Source organism: Zonotrichia leucophrys, chromosome 21 (genome assembly GCF_028769735.1).
Source record: "Zonotrichia leucophrys gambelii isolate GWCS_2022_RI chromosome 21, RI_Zleu_2.0, whole genome shotgun sequence".
Classification (NCBI taxonomy): domain Eukaryota; kingdom Metazoa; phylum Chordata; class Aves; order Passeriformes; family Passerellidae; genus Zonotrichia; species Zonotrichia leucophrys.
The window spans coordinates 7,301,092-7,317,658 of record NC_088190.1 but is presented as its reverse complement, the minus strand read 5'-3'; the positions used below and the strand labels follow the sequence as shown (position 1 = coordinate 7,317,658).

At 52.3% G+C, this 16,567-nt stretch overlaps 2 protein-coding genes across 2 annotated transcripts; one reads left to right on the top strand and one right to left on the bottom strand.

Annotated features, from left to right (window-relative positions):
* Positions 1 to 12: 12 nt before the first annotated feature.
* DNAJC16 (DnaJ heat shock protein family (Hsp40) member C16) lies at positions 13 to 12,596 on the top strand. Its single transcript, XM_064730929.1, has 14 exons — positions 13 to 227; positions 1,426 to 1,492; positions 2,359 to 2,689; positions 2,935 to 3,119; positions 5,351 to 5,455; positions 6,028 to 6,186; positions 6,537 to 6,667; positions 6,823 to 7,006; positions 7,176 to 7,358; positions 7,568 to 7,644; positions 7,906 to 7,986; positions 8,074 to 8,172; positions 8,607 to 8,777; positions 9,187 to 12,596. Exons 1-14 carry the CDS (start codon positions 67 to 69, stop codon positions 9,581 to 9,583), a joined length of 2,331 nt encoding a protein of 776 aa, XP_064586999.1. The 5' UTR covers positions 13 to 66; the 3' UTR covers positions 9,584 to 12,596.
* On the bottom strand, positions 12,589 to 16,134 carry AGMAT (agmatinase (putative)). The gene is made up of 7 exons (XM_064730931.1): positions 15,604 to 16,134; positions 15,283 to 15,485; positions 14,499 to 14,547; positions 14,168 to 14,363; positions 13,674 to 13,853; positions 13,332 to 13,416; positions 12,589 to 13,226 (listed from the first exon to the last, which is right to left on the bottom strand). The coding sequence occupies exons 1-7, from the start codon at positions 15,972 to 15,974 to the stop codon at positions 13,153 to 13,155; spliced, it is 1,158 nt and encodes a 385-aa protein (XP_064587001.1). The 5' UTR covers positions 15,975 to 16,134; the 3' UTR covers positions 12,589 to 13,152.
* Positions 16,135 to 16,567: the final 433 nt, after the last annotated feature.

The following is a 16,567-nucleotide window of genomic DNA, read 5'->3' as shown; positions in this document are numbered from 1 at the left end:
CGGAAGCGGCGGCGCTCGGTGCGGGAGGGCGGCACGTCCGCTCCTCCGCCCGCGGCCCGCCGGACCATGGAGCCGGGACGGGCCGGCTGCCTCCTGCTCCTCCTGCTGCTGCCGGCGCTGGCAGCGGCCGCGCCGGGCGACTTCGACCCGTACCGCGTGCTGGGGGTCGGCCGGAGCTCCAGCCAGGCCGACATCAAGAAGGCCTACAAGCGGCTCGCCCGGGAATGGTACGTGCTGCCCTTGCACCCTCTCCGCCCGGCCCCGGAGCGGATCCCGGCCCCGGCTCGGTGACAGCGGCAGGCCCCGCGGCCCGCGGTGCCGTGAGCCTCCTCGCCTGGCGGTGCGCCCCGGCGTCCTCGCAGGCCGCCCGTCAGCCTGACACACACGTAGATGCTGCATGCCGGCGATACTGCTGTAAAACCCTCTGGAGTCCGGCTGCGGGGGGAGAAGTTCGCTCAGAGTCTGCTTACGAGGGGGAAAAAGTTCTCCCAGAATCACCATAGAGGGGGAAAAGTTCTCCCAGAGTCTGGCTGGGGTGGGAAAATTCGCACGGAGTTTGGCTACGGGTGGGGGAAAGTTCTCCTGGAATCTGGCTACAGAGGGAAAAGTTCTCCTGGAGTGTGGCTGTGGGGGGAAAATTGTTGCAGAATCTGGCTACAGGAAAAAAGTTCCTCCAGAGTCTGGTTACAAAGGGAAAAAGTTTTCCCAGAATCAGGCTACAGGGAGAAAAGTTCTCCTGGAGTCTGGCTGTGGGGGGAAAAGTTCTCCTGGAGTCTGGCTGCAAGGGGAAGAAGTTCTCCCAGAGTCAGGTGATGGGGGGAAAAGTTCTCTTGGAGTCTCACTGTGGGGAGAAAAAATTCTCCCTGGGAACTTCTAATGCACAAGGGTTGAAGTCTCAGCTTGATACCTGGATGTCCAAGGGCCGTTCAGTCGCTGTGCTGTGGAAGGGAAATGGGTTGGATGCACAAATGTCATGCCCCTCATGCAGGTGGTGTGTGGTAAGGGGCAGGCTTACAGCATAGAAAAGAAATTAATAAAGTAGGCTTACCTGCAGCTTTTAGAGCTTGTGTTGTTCTGTGTGAGACATCCCTGAGGCCAAGGCAGAAGGTGATTCAAGGAAGAACCTGGTGGTTATGTAGGGCAGCAGCCAAGGGAGGCATTGCTAGGAAGGAGACACGCTCCATGTCCTGGGCTCAGGCTGCTGGGGATGGAGCAGACAGAGGGACAGGTCCACAGGCACACAGCCCACATCCCAGTGCTGCATTTTGGGATGGGGTTTGGGCAGGGACAGCTTGTGCTGGGTATAAATCTGACCTCAGCCTCAGGGATGTCAGTGCACGCCCTCACTGCCCATGTCCTCCTCACCTCCAAACAGAGGCCAACAGCTCCCCCACTGACCCCTTTTCCTCTGGTTCTGCCCCACAGGCACCCTGACAAAAACAAGGACCCGGGAGCAGAGGACAAATTCATCCAGATTAGCAAGGCCTATGAGGTAACACATGCTTCCTGTAAACTCCTGATATCGTTAACATTAAGTGACCTTAGTTTTCCATACATTGCTTTGTGTTTTTCCAGTGTATGTCTGTGTGGGAAAGGTGCTTAACTCTGTGGAGGTGGGCATTACCCACCCAAATACTTGCTCAGCTTTGTTGACAGAGCCACTGGGGTCACCAGCATGGTTTGTGCTGTAAATACGTTGCTACAGGTCTGCCTTGCTCTGCCTAAAAAGCCTCAAAGAAGGAAGGAGTGGGTATTCCCCAAGCCCTGCCCAGCTGACCAGCATGTTGACTGTGTCACACATACATAAAAGCATTTTGGGGTCATGTAAGCAACATTCATCATCACAGGGATTTAGTCACCTCAAATTAGTCTTAGCAGTAGTTATTTGCACGTTCTGGAAATTGGTTGCTCCAGTTTGTGGAGCCAAGCCCATGGAAATCAAAATAAATCTTTATTTCCCTGCGAAAAAATGCAGTTTCTCTGCATGGCTTCTGGCTGCTCAGTGAAACTTCTGGTACTTTCTGAACCCTCCAGATTCAAAGAGACACCAGCAAAAGCCACTCCAGAAAAGTGTTTGTGCTCAGAACACAGGATGTTCAGACCCAAGGAGCTGTTGGTTCCAGAAGTGGGTACAGCAGTCTGGATTTAGGGGCTGCTTTTCTTTGGGCTATGAGGGTTTTATACCCTTATTTACCACAGTGAGCCGAGAAGGATGTAATGCTTCCTTTTTCAAAATATTTATTTGTCTGATGTGCAGCAAAGACTGCACATTGCTTATGTTATTTACTGAGGGATTACAGTCAGGGCAGTTCCCCCTCATGGTTTCGGGCAATCATTTTTCCATCATTTGCTTTCCAGATTCTCTCCAATGAGGAAAAGAGGGCAAACTTTGATCGCTACGGAGATGCTGGAGAAAGCCAGGGATTCTCTCAGCAGCAGCACCGCCAGTTCCACCGCTTCCACGATGGCTTCTATTTTGATGAGTCCTTCTTCCATTTCCCTTTCAATTCCGAGAGGCGCGACACCTCCGACGAGAAGTATTTGCTCCACTTTTCCCACTACATCAATGAAATCGTGCCAGATAGCTTCAAGAAACCTTACCTCATTAAAATCACCTCAGACTGGTGCTTCAGCTGCATCCACATCGAGCCCGTGTGGAAGGAAGTTGCTCAGGAATTGGAGGCTCTGGGTAAGGATGCGGTTGTTGGGGTTGGGTGTGTGTCCCTCACCTCGTAAGGCTGCAGTGGTTTGCCTTCAGGTTTGTGTGACCCAGTTCAGACCCTGTGGATGTCCTCAGGGTTTTATCCTAATGCTCTCCCAAACATTCCTAACTCCAAAGCAGGGTGCTGGGCAAAGGAGCAGGTCATCAGTTTTGCACTGGGCATTTGGATTGTGGGGGATCTTAGAGGTAAACCTGGTGCTCTCCTTTTCCAGGAGCAGGAATCGGCGTCGTTCACGCGGGGTACGAACGGCGCCTTGCCCACCATCTGGGTGCCCACAGCACTCCAACCCTGCTGGGGCTCATTAATGGGAAAATAACCTTCTTCCACAACGCTGTTGTTCGGGAAAACCTGCGGCAGTTCGTGGAGAACCTTCTGCCAGGGAATCTTGTTGAAAAGGTAGGTTCTAGCAGGGGTGGGAGATGCTGCTGTTCCTCTCTGCCTGGAGATCCCTCTCTCCTTGGCTGTTTCGGTGGATAATCTATTTAATTCAGGCTCCAAGCTGATCTGTGGCACAAAGCTCCAAGTCCTGGAGCTGTCAGAAGTGTTCCCACCCCCCAGCTCTGTAACACTAGTCCTTGAAAAGAGGATCCTGCATGGTCACACCAGTGATTCTAGTGGCAGCTGACCCCAGCTGTGACACCCCACAGCTGCCAGGGCTCTACCCAAGCTATCCCTAGAACAGGAACCTGCTGGATTTCACTTCTTTCCTGCTTTCTTGGCATTTCATCCAGCAAATTAGGGACCACTTGCTACCTCATAGGTCATGTCTGCTAAAACTCACTGACACAGAGTCCCGTTTGTTTTGTCCAGTTTTCCTTCAGACCTTTGAAATGAACTGGCAGCATGAGCCCTTTCAAAGTCATAAGTAAAATCTCCTAACTGATAAAATATTCCTTTGTTTCAGCCTTCTGGTGATTTTTGACAGAGTCCTAAGATGCCCACCACCCCTGTGATGTGGCCGGGTCAGCCCCCACAGCACTCTCACCTGCCTGGCCTCTGCTCATGGCCTTGTTCACCTCACCTCATTTTCCCTTGGGTCACTGTCATGGTTTGAGCCTGGCACAGAGCCAGTGCCCCCCATGAAAATGCCTCACCCTGGTGTCTGCTGTGAGATGTGACCAGGAATAAGCAAAACAGGCTCCATCTTAAACATAAAGAACACTTTATTACCTAAAACTACAGGAAAAATAGGGAAAGACTATAAGAAAAAAGAAAAAAAATTGAAAACCTTACAAAAAAAACCATTTTTCCTCCTCCCCCACCACCTGACTTTCCCAATCCAATACATTCTCCCAAAACAACTGCCCAGCCCAGCACGACACTTTAGTATACTCAAACTTCAGTTCATGAAGAGGAAAGGAGTCTTTCTCGTTCCATAGGCTTCTCGTGGAAACACACTGAAACCTCGTGTGCTTCCCTGTCACTTCGGCACCGCCCGGAAAGTCCATTTGCCGCTTGTGACATCTTCCTTCCATGCTCAGTGCTCTCACCACCGAGACATGGCCAGAGCTGCTTTTAGGGTTGTCTTTCAAGGATGCCTTGTCTCACTCCAAAAAGGCACAGTCTCTGCTTTTGGGACATCTGTCCCCCCCATATTTTTCCAACCCCCTGGGGCCGGGGGGTCCTCACGAAGAACCTTCCTGGTTTTGAGGCACTGCCTCCCCTAAATGCAGTCTGTGTCACAGGAACAACTGAGGCCATAGCCACGAGAAAAGTCCAGCCAAAAGGCCACTCCAAATCATCTCTCCCCATCCAATCATCTCCACATTCTCCGGGCCAGGTCCTTATCTCATCTCATCTCTCATCTCCCTTCTTATTCAGCTTCGAGGAGGATTAGCATTTTTGCAAGGCCCCAATCATGCAAGAAAGGGTTAAAAGTTTTCAGTCTCTGTCTGTCCTGGGACGAGATGATACTCCCACACGTGCTGCTGCTGCGGCCGGCCGGGCACTCTTTTCCCCCCCCTTTTCTCTTCCTGGGCCGGCCCTCTCTCTCTCTCCTGGGGGGGGGGGGGGGGGGCTGGCTGCCCGATGTCTCGATGTCTCTTGGGGCTCCTCCACCCTTCCATCCTTGAAGCCCCCCGAAGCCCCCTCAACCCCATCTCTGTCCAGGCCCCAGGCCTACCGCATGGCCGTCCCTCCCCCGCCCAGCAGCAGCAGGCTGGGCGGGGGAGAGAGATCTGAACTCCTCGCTGCGATGTCCAAAAGAGGGAGTGCCAAGGGTAGTGCCTTGCTTTTAACCCCTGTGTATTCTCGGAGGTGTGTCCAAACCCCACTGGCTACACCGGGTGCCAGTCTCAAACCCAAAACCTTCATTGGTTTGACCACAGCTTCCCAGAATTCCCACTCCTTCCTGGTCAAACCACGACAGTCACCTTCCCCAATGGACTCTTCACTTGTCTTCTGGTTATTGGAGTTATTGGACTTCTCACCCCAAAAATAGGGATAATTTCCCCTTCTACAGTAACTGCAGCCATTTATGTGCTTTCTGAGAGGCAGCACTCCTGAAACAGAGCAAGTTTACTGGAGCTCTCAGGCTTCTTTTAACCCTTGGGTTTCCATTTTTATGTATATATAAATTGGTATCTGACAGCTCAGAGGTTAAACTGATGTTCTGCTTCTGTCTAAAGATTACAGATAAAAACTACATCCGCTTTCTGTCCCACTGGAGGAAAGACAACAAGCCCCACGTGCTGCTCTTCGATCACATGCCAGTTGTGCCGTTGTTATACAAGGTAATGCCATTTCTCTCACTGCATTGTTGACTTGCTTACAAATCCAGATGTTCCAAATTACAGCACACCACTGCTATGAGCAGAGGTGGACTGATGCCTCCAGACACCACTGACTGGCTTGAGGAGAGCAAGCTGATTTGTTTAGGTTGTAAATTATATGGCCAGGTGACCAGCTTTGTAAGGAGTCTGTTTCTTCATCCTGGCACAGTTACCCTTCATGGGTGTGAAGGTGCAGGTGTGTTGCAGAGGTAGCAGCAACACAGGTGCACAACCTTTGTTGGGAATGAGAGATGTTTGTGGCATATCTAATTTGGGTTGCTGAAAATCCCATTTCCTAAGAAGCCCCTGCCACCCTACAACATCTCAGGCTGTAAATAAAGCTGTGGATCCGTGGAGACTCCTGGCACAATGACTAAGAGGATGCAAAATTTGGTTCAGTGAGGGAGATGATGGGATTCAAACATCACCTGGGATGTGTGGGATGTGTTCTTGGAGCAAAGTCACCACGGGCACTTGGGGGAGCAGATGCTTACACTGTAACATAACTGTGCTGGGGATTTTCTCCTGCCCAGCTGACGGCCTTTGCCTACCGAGATTACCTCTCCTTTGGCTACGTGTACGTCGGACTGCGAGGCACCGAGGAGTTGTCCAGCCAGTACAACATCAACGTCTACACTCCCACCATGATGATCTTCAAGGAGCACATCGACCGACCCGCTGACGTTGTGCAGGTATCACTCAGAGCCCTCTCCAAGAGCTTAGGGAAACAGGCACAGAGCTTTTCTGACCGAGCTGGTGATGAGGGCATGGTCAGTGGTGCAGTTTGGAGGAAGAGTGTTTGTTCTCAGCTTAAACTCAGGCTTTGGAGGAGGAGAGAGAGTGTTAGGACAAGAGAAGCTTGGGGCACTCCAGCCTGTTGGGGAGCGGGGACACCTGTAACTTTCCAGTCTTGGGACCTCAAAACATCTTGGGTGATTGCAGGGATGACCACAAGGGCTGGCAGCCTTCTCCAGGAACATCCGACAGCTTTCCCCTCCTCTTCCTGCTCATTTCCGACTTCTGCTTTCTTGGTCCTTGCCAGGCACGAGAAATGAAGAAGCAGCTCATTGATGACTTCCTTTCCCAGAATAAGTTCCTCATGGTGGCCAGGCTCACCAGCCAGAGGCTGTTCCAGGAGCTGTGTCCTGTGAAAAAGTCTCACCGTCAGCGGAAGTAAGTGAGGGGTTCCCATTTTGTTTCCCAAGGCTCTGGCACTGCTCCTAGAGTCACTTTTGGTTTGTCACTTTGTTCTGCCAAGAGGAAAGGGGTTGGTCATTCCCTCTCACCTCCAGACTGGCTCTTAATCTGCATCTCATTGTGTCACCCAGGCACTGCGTGGTCTTGCTTACCGAGGAAGGAGAGAAGTTTGCTGAGGCTTATGAGGCATTTTTGACTTTTGCTGTTGCCAACACAAAAGACACGCTGAGGTTTGTGCACATCTACAGTGATCGGCAGCCAGAATTCGCAGACGCCTTGCTGATGGATGAGGAGAAGTATCGTGGAAGATCAGCTGTGAGCGTTTTATTTTTTTAATCTCTTCTTCTCTTAGCCTGTCATTTAATTGATGTTGTACCTTGATGTGATACCTGATTCTGGGCAGTGGTTTGAAATGAATCGTCTGTCTAGAAGAAAACAAAAGCCCCTTCCTCTCTGATGTGTGCCATGCTCTTGGCTCGTCCAGGTGGTCATTCTGGAGAGACGCAATAATGCGGGGAAGATCGCCTATAAAGTCTTAGAGGAGGCCTGGCAAGGCAGCAAAGAGGACAACTTCATCCTCCTGGATCTCCTGGACCAGCTGAGGACAGACCCTGGCCTTCTGTCGTCAGAGACCGTTGTGGCAGACCTGAATGATGAGCTCGCTCCTGTAAGTGCACAGCCTTTCCAGATGCCTGACTTTGTGGACAGTCCCATTATGGTTGTTCAGAGGCATTGTTTTTATTTTAAAATAACAAGGCAAAACTCTTGAAAGATTTCTTGCTTACAGAAGGAATCTCATGGCATGCTGTGAACCTGTTGGGGCTCTTTATAGCAGTTTTGTCATTTCATTTTTTGCTTTTCATTCTTTTCAAACAGATGTTCCTTATCCGATGGTTCTACTCCACAGTGGACTACATCTCAGACTGGTGGGACAGTTTGTTTCACAGTAACTGGTATGGATTGGGCATCCATTGTTGGTATTCATAGCTTCCATGTCACCTTTGTCACCTTATTTTAACACAGATCCAATTTTAGCATCCTTTTGGGTGGGAGCAGGACAGCACTCAAAAATGTGATGGCCTTTAAGACCCAAGAAACAAGCTGAGTTTCTGGGAAGGCACACTGCCTATGTTATCTGACATAGGCAGGAACTGAAATCAAGGTGGAAGATGTGAACTCACAGATCTGACTGCTGTTTGCACATCTTCCCTCAGGCGAGAAATGATGCCACTCCTGTCCTTGCTCTTCTCTGCGCTCTTCATTCTCTTTGGCACTGTTATTGTTCAAGCTTTCAGGTGAGTGTGCACCAAAATGCACTCAGGGATAGCTCTACAGTCCAGCCCCAAAGCCTTAAACACGCACAAAATGCCTTTCCTCTGCAGTGATTCAAGTGACACAAGGGACACTCCACCCTCGGGGAAAGAAGAAACAGCCACAAAGACGGAGAAGAACGACGCGAGCTTCAGCAAAGAGAGTAACAGGTTCCCTCTCTAACTTTTCCAGAATGTTTTCTGCAGAAGCATTGCTCAGGGAGCACCTGTGCAAGGGGGGTTAGTAAAGAGCAGAGAAGTGCTGAAGTTGCACATAGTGCAGTTGTGCAGGGCAGTGCAGGCACAGCAAGGAAGGAGGACCAGTGTGCAGCCAGAACCCAGCCAGCAAGGACAAGGGGACACTAATCTGCTTATTAAACAGTTCCCACCAAGTTTGCCCAAGAGAGCATTCTCGGGGGAAAGGGAAAGGTCTGACCCACTCATTGAGAGAGGTGCAAACCAAGCTATTGCACCAGTTACATTGGCTTTTGCTACAGGGCACAGGGATGGCTCAGCATAACGGGCTGGCAGATGCACTCACAATTTCTCCATCTTTGGTTGCTCCCAGTCCTTTGCCCCCCTTTCACTCGGTGTTTTTGTTGCAGCAGGATTCCCAAAAAGAGCTTTGTGGAGGTGACTGAGCTAACAGACATCAACTACACCAGTAACTTGGTGCGCCTGAGGCCAGGGCACATGAACGTTGTCTTGATCCTGTCCAACTCCACCAAAACCCCCCTGCTCCAGAAGTTCGCCCTGGAAGTCTACATGTTCACAGGGTAGGCTGGGCCCTCTCCCAGGCTTCTGTTGCTGTGTTAACCATTTGTGTGATGCTGCTGTGGTGACACGTCAGGAGTGGGAGTGGCTCCATTGTTAGGAGTGAATGCTTCTGTTGATCAAAGCGGCCTCTGCCCTCATCAGTGGCAATGAGCCACCAAAAACCAAGAGGCTGTTCCCAGCCAGACTTGGTGGTGGTAGCCAGAGGGGTTGGGTCCTGGTGCCACTTTGACTGCAGCCATGATTTGACAAATAGAAAGCACGACAGTGCTGCATACATTGAGCTGAAAAAGGAGCTGCAGCAACACAGCTCTGGGCTGTCCTTGTTGACAATTCCTTACCTGTTCAGTAGGAATCCAGCCAGACGCAGGACACGTGCTAATCCCAGTATCTTCTCTGCTCTTCCCCCAGAAGCAGCTCTCTTCACTTCTCCTTCCTCAGCCTGGATAAGCACCGAGAGTGGCTGGAGTATCTGCTGGAGTTTGCACAGGATGCGGCCCCCATCCCAAACCAGTACGACAAGCATTTCCTCGAGCGTGACTACACAGGCTATGTCCTGGCTCTGAACGGCCACAAGAAATACTTCTGCCTCTTTAAGCCTCACAGATCAGGGGACGAGGGGGGAACCCTGGGATCGTGCGAGGATTACGACGCTTTACAACATGCGGAAGCCAGAGGGAAATCCTCCTGCAGCCCGGGATCTAGATCCATTAAAAACAAATTACACAAATTGTCCTTTTGGATGGAACGCCTTCTAGAGGGTTCCTTACAGAGGTTCTATATCCCCTCGTGGCCTGCACTAGACTGAGGAATTTTACAGAGATTCTAAGGGGACAAACTTTTTATGAAGATGACAAGGGACAGCTCTTTCCAGGAATACTCAAACAAGCTTGCTGAATGGACTTTAGGTTTTAGATGAACTTTCCTGGGGCCGGCAATTAGAACACACCTCCCGCCTCTGGAGCCCGGGAGCGCAGCCAAGCGCGCCCGTGTGCCCTCCACCGCCCCGCCGTGCGTTTGGACGCTCTACAACCCCAGAGCCAAGAAGTCCATTGTGCCCCTCTCGTCCTGCCACGTCTGCTTCCCGAGTCGCCCCCATCCCACCTCTTGTTTTACCTCAGTTGAAGAAATCCGTGACCTCCCTGGGTCTGGACCAGCTGTGGCCGGTGATGCAGGCCGGGTCATGGTACTCCCTCCCCGTCCCCGTGTGCTTAGCCCATGGTGCATGGTGTAACTCTGGCAAGACCCTCCAGACCCTCCAGGCCCTGCCCTTCCGAAAGGCCTCCTCCCACCAGGCAGTGGCACTCTCTCGGCTTTCCCCATGGTAAGTGATGCAGAATCCAGTTAGGAGCATCTCCCTTGTAGCAAACCTTAGCTGGGACCCCCCCGTGGTGCAGGCTCGTGGGCGATCTGCATGTTTCATGCTCCTCGTGTCATGGTTCCACCTGCAGCTTCACTGGCTGAACCATAACAGGGAGGGAAAGGGCACGGCCGTAAAATACTGTCAAAGTGTTGAGTCATTTAAATGTCATGTTGATTTCCCAGATGCCTTTTCTGCTTCTGTCGATTTTAGACGATGTATCCTAGAGCCATAATTTTACCTGCGTCCTCAGATTGTAGGCGTGAGCTGCTATGAGCCAGTAGATGTGTAAAAAACTCTACATAGCTGCCAGGGAGTCACCTGGGCTCCTTGCAAACACCTTTCCAGCTGTAGTACGAACCAACCTTCCTTTGTATCAAGGAACCTCATCCTTCAATGATTGTATTCTTGAAATGTTGCCCCAGAAGTGCTGTATCATCAGACTGTTGCGTGCGTGTGAATCTCCTTTGGTTTAGTTGGAGGTTGAGATGTTGGGTTTCAGCCTCTCACCCATTTCCTTCTTACCCCAAACCTCCATTTCTGCACACTCAGGCTGCTCTCGTGGCTTTGTGTTTGTTTGCTTGGGTATTTCTTTCATCTTTTGGAAGCATTGGGGGTGTGTGAGGTTAGAGCAGCTGCACAGCCCTGGGTTTGGACATTGCTTCGCTGCAGCAGTGCCCCGACAGCTGCTTCCAGCACCACAGGGAAAGGGTGCCCCTGGGTAAGGCAGAAGGATGATAAACAGCAGCCTGGTGGCTGCTTAACACTCCTTGAGTGACATAGTGAGGCAGCAGGGCTTCTCTTTGTGGCAAGGACTGAAATCCTGTGAGGTTTGTTCTTCCTTTCCACTGCACCGGGGCTGACATTGGCACCCAGGCCTCCTCCTTCCATGGATCTGGAACCCTGTGGCACCATCAGGCTCCAGCATTGCCAAAGCACAGGGATGGGGGCCAGTGGCCTTTGTCACAGGGCTTGGAGCACAGAGCACTCAGTGAACACATGGTGTTAATTCCAGACTCAGCCCTTGCCACTTTAGTTACCATCTTAGCAGAGCAGCCAGTCAGTAGGAATAACTGCCAACCCCTGAGCTAGCTGCTGATCCCGCAGAGAAGTTGGGAATGCTCCAGTCATTGCACTCCCTGTGTGCCCTAATTGCTCCCAAAGCCTTGCCTCATTGCATTTCCCCATCCTGGGAGCAGACTGGCATGCTCCAGCCCCCACAGGTACCTCAGATCCCCTGTACAACGTGCTTCAAATAAAGGCTGCAATACTACAAACTATCCCTATGTGAGGTTAATTAATGTGAGTTAATTCCAGCCCAGTGCACTCTGGGCCATGGAATGAGGCACTAAAGTAGAGGGAAGGAAGGAAGGTGAAGTCTTCTCCCTGCCCAGGAGCTCCTGTGAAGCTCCTGTGAAGGCACACAGGCAGCGCTGATAGAGAGCAGAGAGGGAGTGAAACACCAGCCTGATGCTTCTAGACTTCATTTCCACCTGGCTGGAGGAATCACTGCAGCACTCCTGCACTTTTCCCACAGCTTGCCATGCAGGATGTGGTTGGAATAGTTTTTAGCCCAGCAGAAGGCTCCACATAACATCTTAAACATTTGCAATAGCAGAAGAATGCTCTTTGGCTCTCTGCTGTTTCTTCAGCTGATCAGAAAGAAGGAGAAAACCCACAACTCATGAAAAAGTGCCTAGTTATGCTACAGTGAGGGAATTCAGCCCAACCCTGAGGAAGGGGAGAAGGCTTTATGGCCTTCACATCCATTTTGTGTTGCATGCTGCCAGAATCATTGGGTTTATTTTCTTTTTAGCACAGGTAACCTCCCCTTTCAGCCAGGGAGTATTTGCATCAGTCCACTGGTGCTGGCTGGGGCTGGACAGGAGCACAGCTCCTGGATTTTTATGGAAATTTTGCCTAAGTGAAGCAAAAGCCAAGCTGCTCTGCCCCCTGGTTAGTGCCAGCATGGCACTCCAGGTGTTTGCTGTCTTGAGACCACAGTCAGAGCTGCTTATCCCGGGATCTGCCCTCTCCCAGCAGCCATGAACCATCACCCCATCATTTTCTGAACACTTGTGATTCTGTTCCACACGCGGTGATTTGTAATCCAAAGATTGAGGAGATTGGGTCCTAGTGCACTTTCCTAGTGAGATTTGAGCGATGGCACAGTGCTCAGAGCTGAGGCAAAGGGATACAGGCCCCAGAGTGGAGATTGTTCCCAAACTCCTTCCTGTCTCTGTCTCTGCCCTTCACCCACAGCAACCAGGAGCCAGGACACGAGCGCAGCCTGACAAGTAGGACTGAGAACTAGGTACCTATTTTGCACTTTTGATACTGGGAGGGGGGAAATTAACTTATTTGGCAAACTTGTCTTTTTTATTTTTGGGGGGTTTTGTTTTGTTTTTGTATTTGTGATCAGGCACTGATGTCATTTTGTTTTAAGACAATTACAGTTTCGCAACCAAAATAAACTATTTTAATGTGTGATGAGGTGGCTCTGTGTCTCCATGTCCAAACTAACCTCACCTCCATGTCCTCTCAGAAATTTCAGGAGCGTTAAAACTGCTCCTGCCATAGGAAACTCCTGGTTATTTCACCAGCAGGCAATCTAGACAAGTATCTCCCTACTCTCAGCAGGAGGCTCAGGCCCCCTCCATGTCCTCCCTTCTTCCAAATTCATTGTCCTGCTGCAGCATCCTAATGGGACAAATCATTCACCAGTGAGAGTTTTTCCAGGAGCCCTGTGAGCTGGGTGAATCATTCCAGAGGCAAAATGGCATTAGCCTCACTATGCCTTTCCCAGGCCAGCTCCAAAGCTCCAGACCCCTGTTAAATGGGGTGTCTAGCCTGTTCCCTACAGTTTCCCAGCTAAAAAATACCTTTTCTAGTAGTAAATGGCATTTATTTCATGCTGCAAAACCCATGCTGGCTGCAGCTGTCTGAAGGGAAGGGGACATGGAAAGCCTGGCTGAGAACACAGAGAAGCGTTGCCCCAGGGCAGGTGGGAACTGCCCTCACAGTGTCTTCACTCCTGGGAGGACACACAGCATCTCAAACAGTAGGTTTGCCCCCAGGAGGGCTGTATTGCCTAAAAAAACAAGCACAAAAAGGAAATCTGTGTTTATCCAACAGCTTTCACCCACAGGCACCTGTGCCAGGCACTTGTCTTGCCCTCAGGCATCTTCAGACTCACCAGAGACATCGTACATTGGCGCAACTTCCACAAGGTCACACCCCACTATGTTCAGGCCTTTGCAGCCACGAATAATCTCCAAAGCCTAGGGAAAAAAATGGATTTGGGATCAAGAAACACATCTGACCTAACAGACCGGTCCAGGCTCTGCTTTCCCCATATTCCAGTAAGGAAACCCAGCCTCTACAGACGAAATCACATCAGTTCCACATTTTCCTCCCCACCATCATGAGGAAACACTTCCTGGCCTCCCTAACTTCCACTTTGCTGTGCTGGTGAAACGACCTCCTTTAAGGGAGCAAAAGAGCCCTTTCCCCCTGGGCAGGGCAGCGTGTCCCTCACCTGTGCAGGTGTGAGCCCGGCTATCTCGGGGGTGCCGGTGCCCGGGGCGTAGGCGGGGTCCAGCCCATCGATATCGAAGCTGATGTACATCGGCCTCTCCCCCATCTGCGCCCTCACCTCCCTCATCAGCGGCTCCAGGGACTTCATCCAGCACTGCTCAGCTGGGACCACGCGGAAACCCTGCGGGAGCACAGGAAAAGGGGGAGATGAGGAGCATCCCCTGCCCTGCTGGGGAATATCTACCGGGAACAATCCTCATTCCAGGGCCAAGCTGCAGAAGTGCACCTGGAAACACCTTCCACTCCCCACACAGACACTAACTCCCCACTCAGCTGATATTCAGCGAGCCGGGAGTGCTTGTCCTGCAGACAAGCCGCTGGCATGGAACAAGAGGCAAAAAAATGCATTTATTTCCCGTCTGAAGCCAAGTAAACGTTACTGACGTGGTATTTATGGCAGGGGGAGCACACAGCTCTGTGTGCGGATCAGTTTACCTGTTCCCGGCAGTACTTGTGGGGATCGGGGTCATAGGAGGAGCCTCGGATGCCGATCTGCACCACGCGGCCGCAGTCCAGCAGCCCTTCCTCCGCACAGCGCCGGAACGAGCTCCCGTGGTAGATCCGCTGCCCCAGGGCCGTGTCCCCGGTGTCCGTGTGGGCATCCACGTGCACCAGCCCCACGGGACCGTGCCTGCTCGAGACACGGTGGCCACGCTAGTCCTGTCCCGTGTGTGGTGGCCCTGCCAACAGCAGGGACAGCAAACCTGGAGCCTTGCTGAGGCTCCTTCCCAGGTCCTTCCTCTCCATCTCCAGATTAGAAACTTACTTTGCAGCCAGGGCCTGCAGGATTGGGTATGTTATGGTGTGATCTCCACCTGCAAGAAGACACAGGGAAGAGGGGGAATACACTACAGAAGCTGCTCAGTGCTCATTACTTTTGCTCCCAAGTAATTTTTTCCCTCTTTGCATTTATCCTGCACTTATTTATGCAGGGCTTCATTGCCAAAGGAAAACTAACACTGCTGTGTGCAGGTTGCTTCCTCTCCTGGGTCCTCTCTTCTCCTGGTCTTCCTTTTAGGGAGGACCAGATATGCAGAACTGCCAGCAGGGACAGCCTTGGAGCAGGATCCTTGATTGGGCTTATAAATAGATATTTGATCAGCTTCTAGGACGCTGTAACTGGTGACTTGCCCCCCGTTACTCCACACACTCACTGCCTTCAGCAGCACTAATGCCAAGCACTAACAGCTGCGAACTTGAACACGCACCCAAATCAGGCCTTGTGCAAAACCTGGTGCTCACTCAGCTGGAGGGACACAAGGGACAACACCTGCTCTTGCTTTGGGTCCTGCTCAACAGCACACCAAAAACACGTCACTGGTATTATTTGCAGACGGACCCATCCTCCTCATTTTTGACCCAAAGGAAGAGGCATCACAGAACATTCTGTTCAGTGGAGAGCCTGTGAATTTACCCATGATACAGCACAACAGCCCAGGCAGGGAACAGATTCATCGCTTGCCTTCTGCCAAGGCTGGATTGAATGACAGAAGCAGAGGGAGTTGGCAGAGCCAGGACGCAGTGGCAGGAAGGGAGGCCGGGGCTCCTACCCAAGGTGAGGGGCACACAGCCGGAGGCCACGATCTCCTGGTAGGAGTCCCGGATGAGGTGGCAGCTGTCGGGCAGGTTGTAGAGGTTCACGTTCACGTCCCCGATGTCGGCCACCCGCAGGGAGTCGAAGGGCGCGGCCCCGGTGCTGCCGTTGTACCTCCTCAGCATGGCCGACTCGGCGCGGATCTGACGCGGGCCGAACCTGGGCCGTGACATGGCTGGGAAATGCCACCGGGCATTGTCCCCAGCACCCCTCTCACCACAGGAGAGCCGTGCCCGATGGCCAGAGGGAAGCATGAGCTTCCCTGGCTGGCCCTTACCTGGCTCCCGGCCGGTTGGACGTGCCTGTGTCCAGCGGGACACCCACAAACGCCACGTCCAGTCCCTCCGCAGACGCCTGCACGGGAAGCCTCATCATGGAGCAGACCCCCACAGGCCGGGCCACGAGCAGGGCACTGGGAGGCACGTTGAACTGTGAGCTCCGGCAGCTGGGGGCTCTGCTCCCTGGGACCAGGGGCTGGAGGAGCCCTGCAGACACACAGGCTGGGGAGCTGGAGGCAGCCAGAAAGGCTGGAGGCCGCAGGCTGTGGTGTGATGCTGTCACCATGGTGGTCACAGCTGGCTTGGGAGCACAGAGCCCAGCTGCCCTGGGCAGCAGCTGGCTGCAGGCAGCCCAGAGCAGAGGCCTCATCCTGACCCACACACTCCCACCCTCTCTCTCACTGGGAAGGCAGCAAGGCGTGCTGTGGAGCCCGTTCCCAGCTTGGGCAGAGTGCCAGCTGCCTCTGCCAAGCCTCCCTCCAGGGATCAAAGTGCACTGGACACTGCACTGCCCAGGGAAGGGCAGAAATCCAGCCCAGCCTCCACAATCACCCTCCCAGCCAAACCCTTTCCCAATGGCATAGTCCTGGCAAACACTGGGAACAAACACAGCAGTGAGGGGCAAGAACCTGTGCAGGGATTAGTGGGACAGGGTGGGAGGGACATGCTGGGAGATGTCCCAGTTTGCTCCCCTTGGGCATTTGTAGACAGCACAGTAGCATTTGTTGCATTAACGGCCTGTACTTTTAACCTGCACTCCACAAAAGCACCTAGAATGCTGAAAAATCATAAAAATGTCTCGTTAGCAGAAGGCAGAAGGGAAAGCAAACAAAAGGGAAGTCTGACCTCAGCAGAACCACAGGGGGGACAAAATGCAAGCAACAGGGGAAGCATTAACAGGGATTTAAGGACCTGAGGGACAAGCTGCAGGACAAGCATTTTAGGCCATTTTTGAGGACAGAA

Coding starts and splice junctions, on each gene's coding strand:
- DNAJC16 (XM_064730929.1), top strand. CDS start 67: ATGGAGCCGGGACGGGCCGGCTGCCTCCTGCTCCTCCTGCTGCTGCCG. Junction 2,690..2,934: donor TCAGGAATTGGAGGCTCTGG/GTAAGGATGCGG, acceptor CTCCTTTTCCAG/GAGCAGGAATCGGCGTCGTT. Junction 8,173..8,606: donor TTCAGCAAAGAGAGTAACAG/GTTCCCTCTCTA, acceptor TTTTTGTTGCAG/CAGGATTCCCAAAAAGAGCT.
- AGMAT (XM_064730931.1), bottom strand. CDS start 15,974: ATGAGGCCTCTGCTCTGGGCTGCCTGCAGCCAGCTGCTGCCCAGGGCA. Junction 14,364..14,498: donor CTGCAGGCCCTGGCTGCAAA/GTAAGTTTCTAA, acceptor TGTCTCGAGCAG/GCACGGTCCCGTGGGGCTGG. Junction 13,417..13,673: donor CCGGGCTCACACCTGCACAG/GTGAGGGACACG, acceptor TTTTTTCCCTAG/GCTTTGGAGATTATTCGTGG.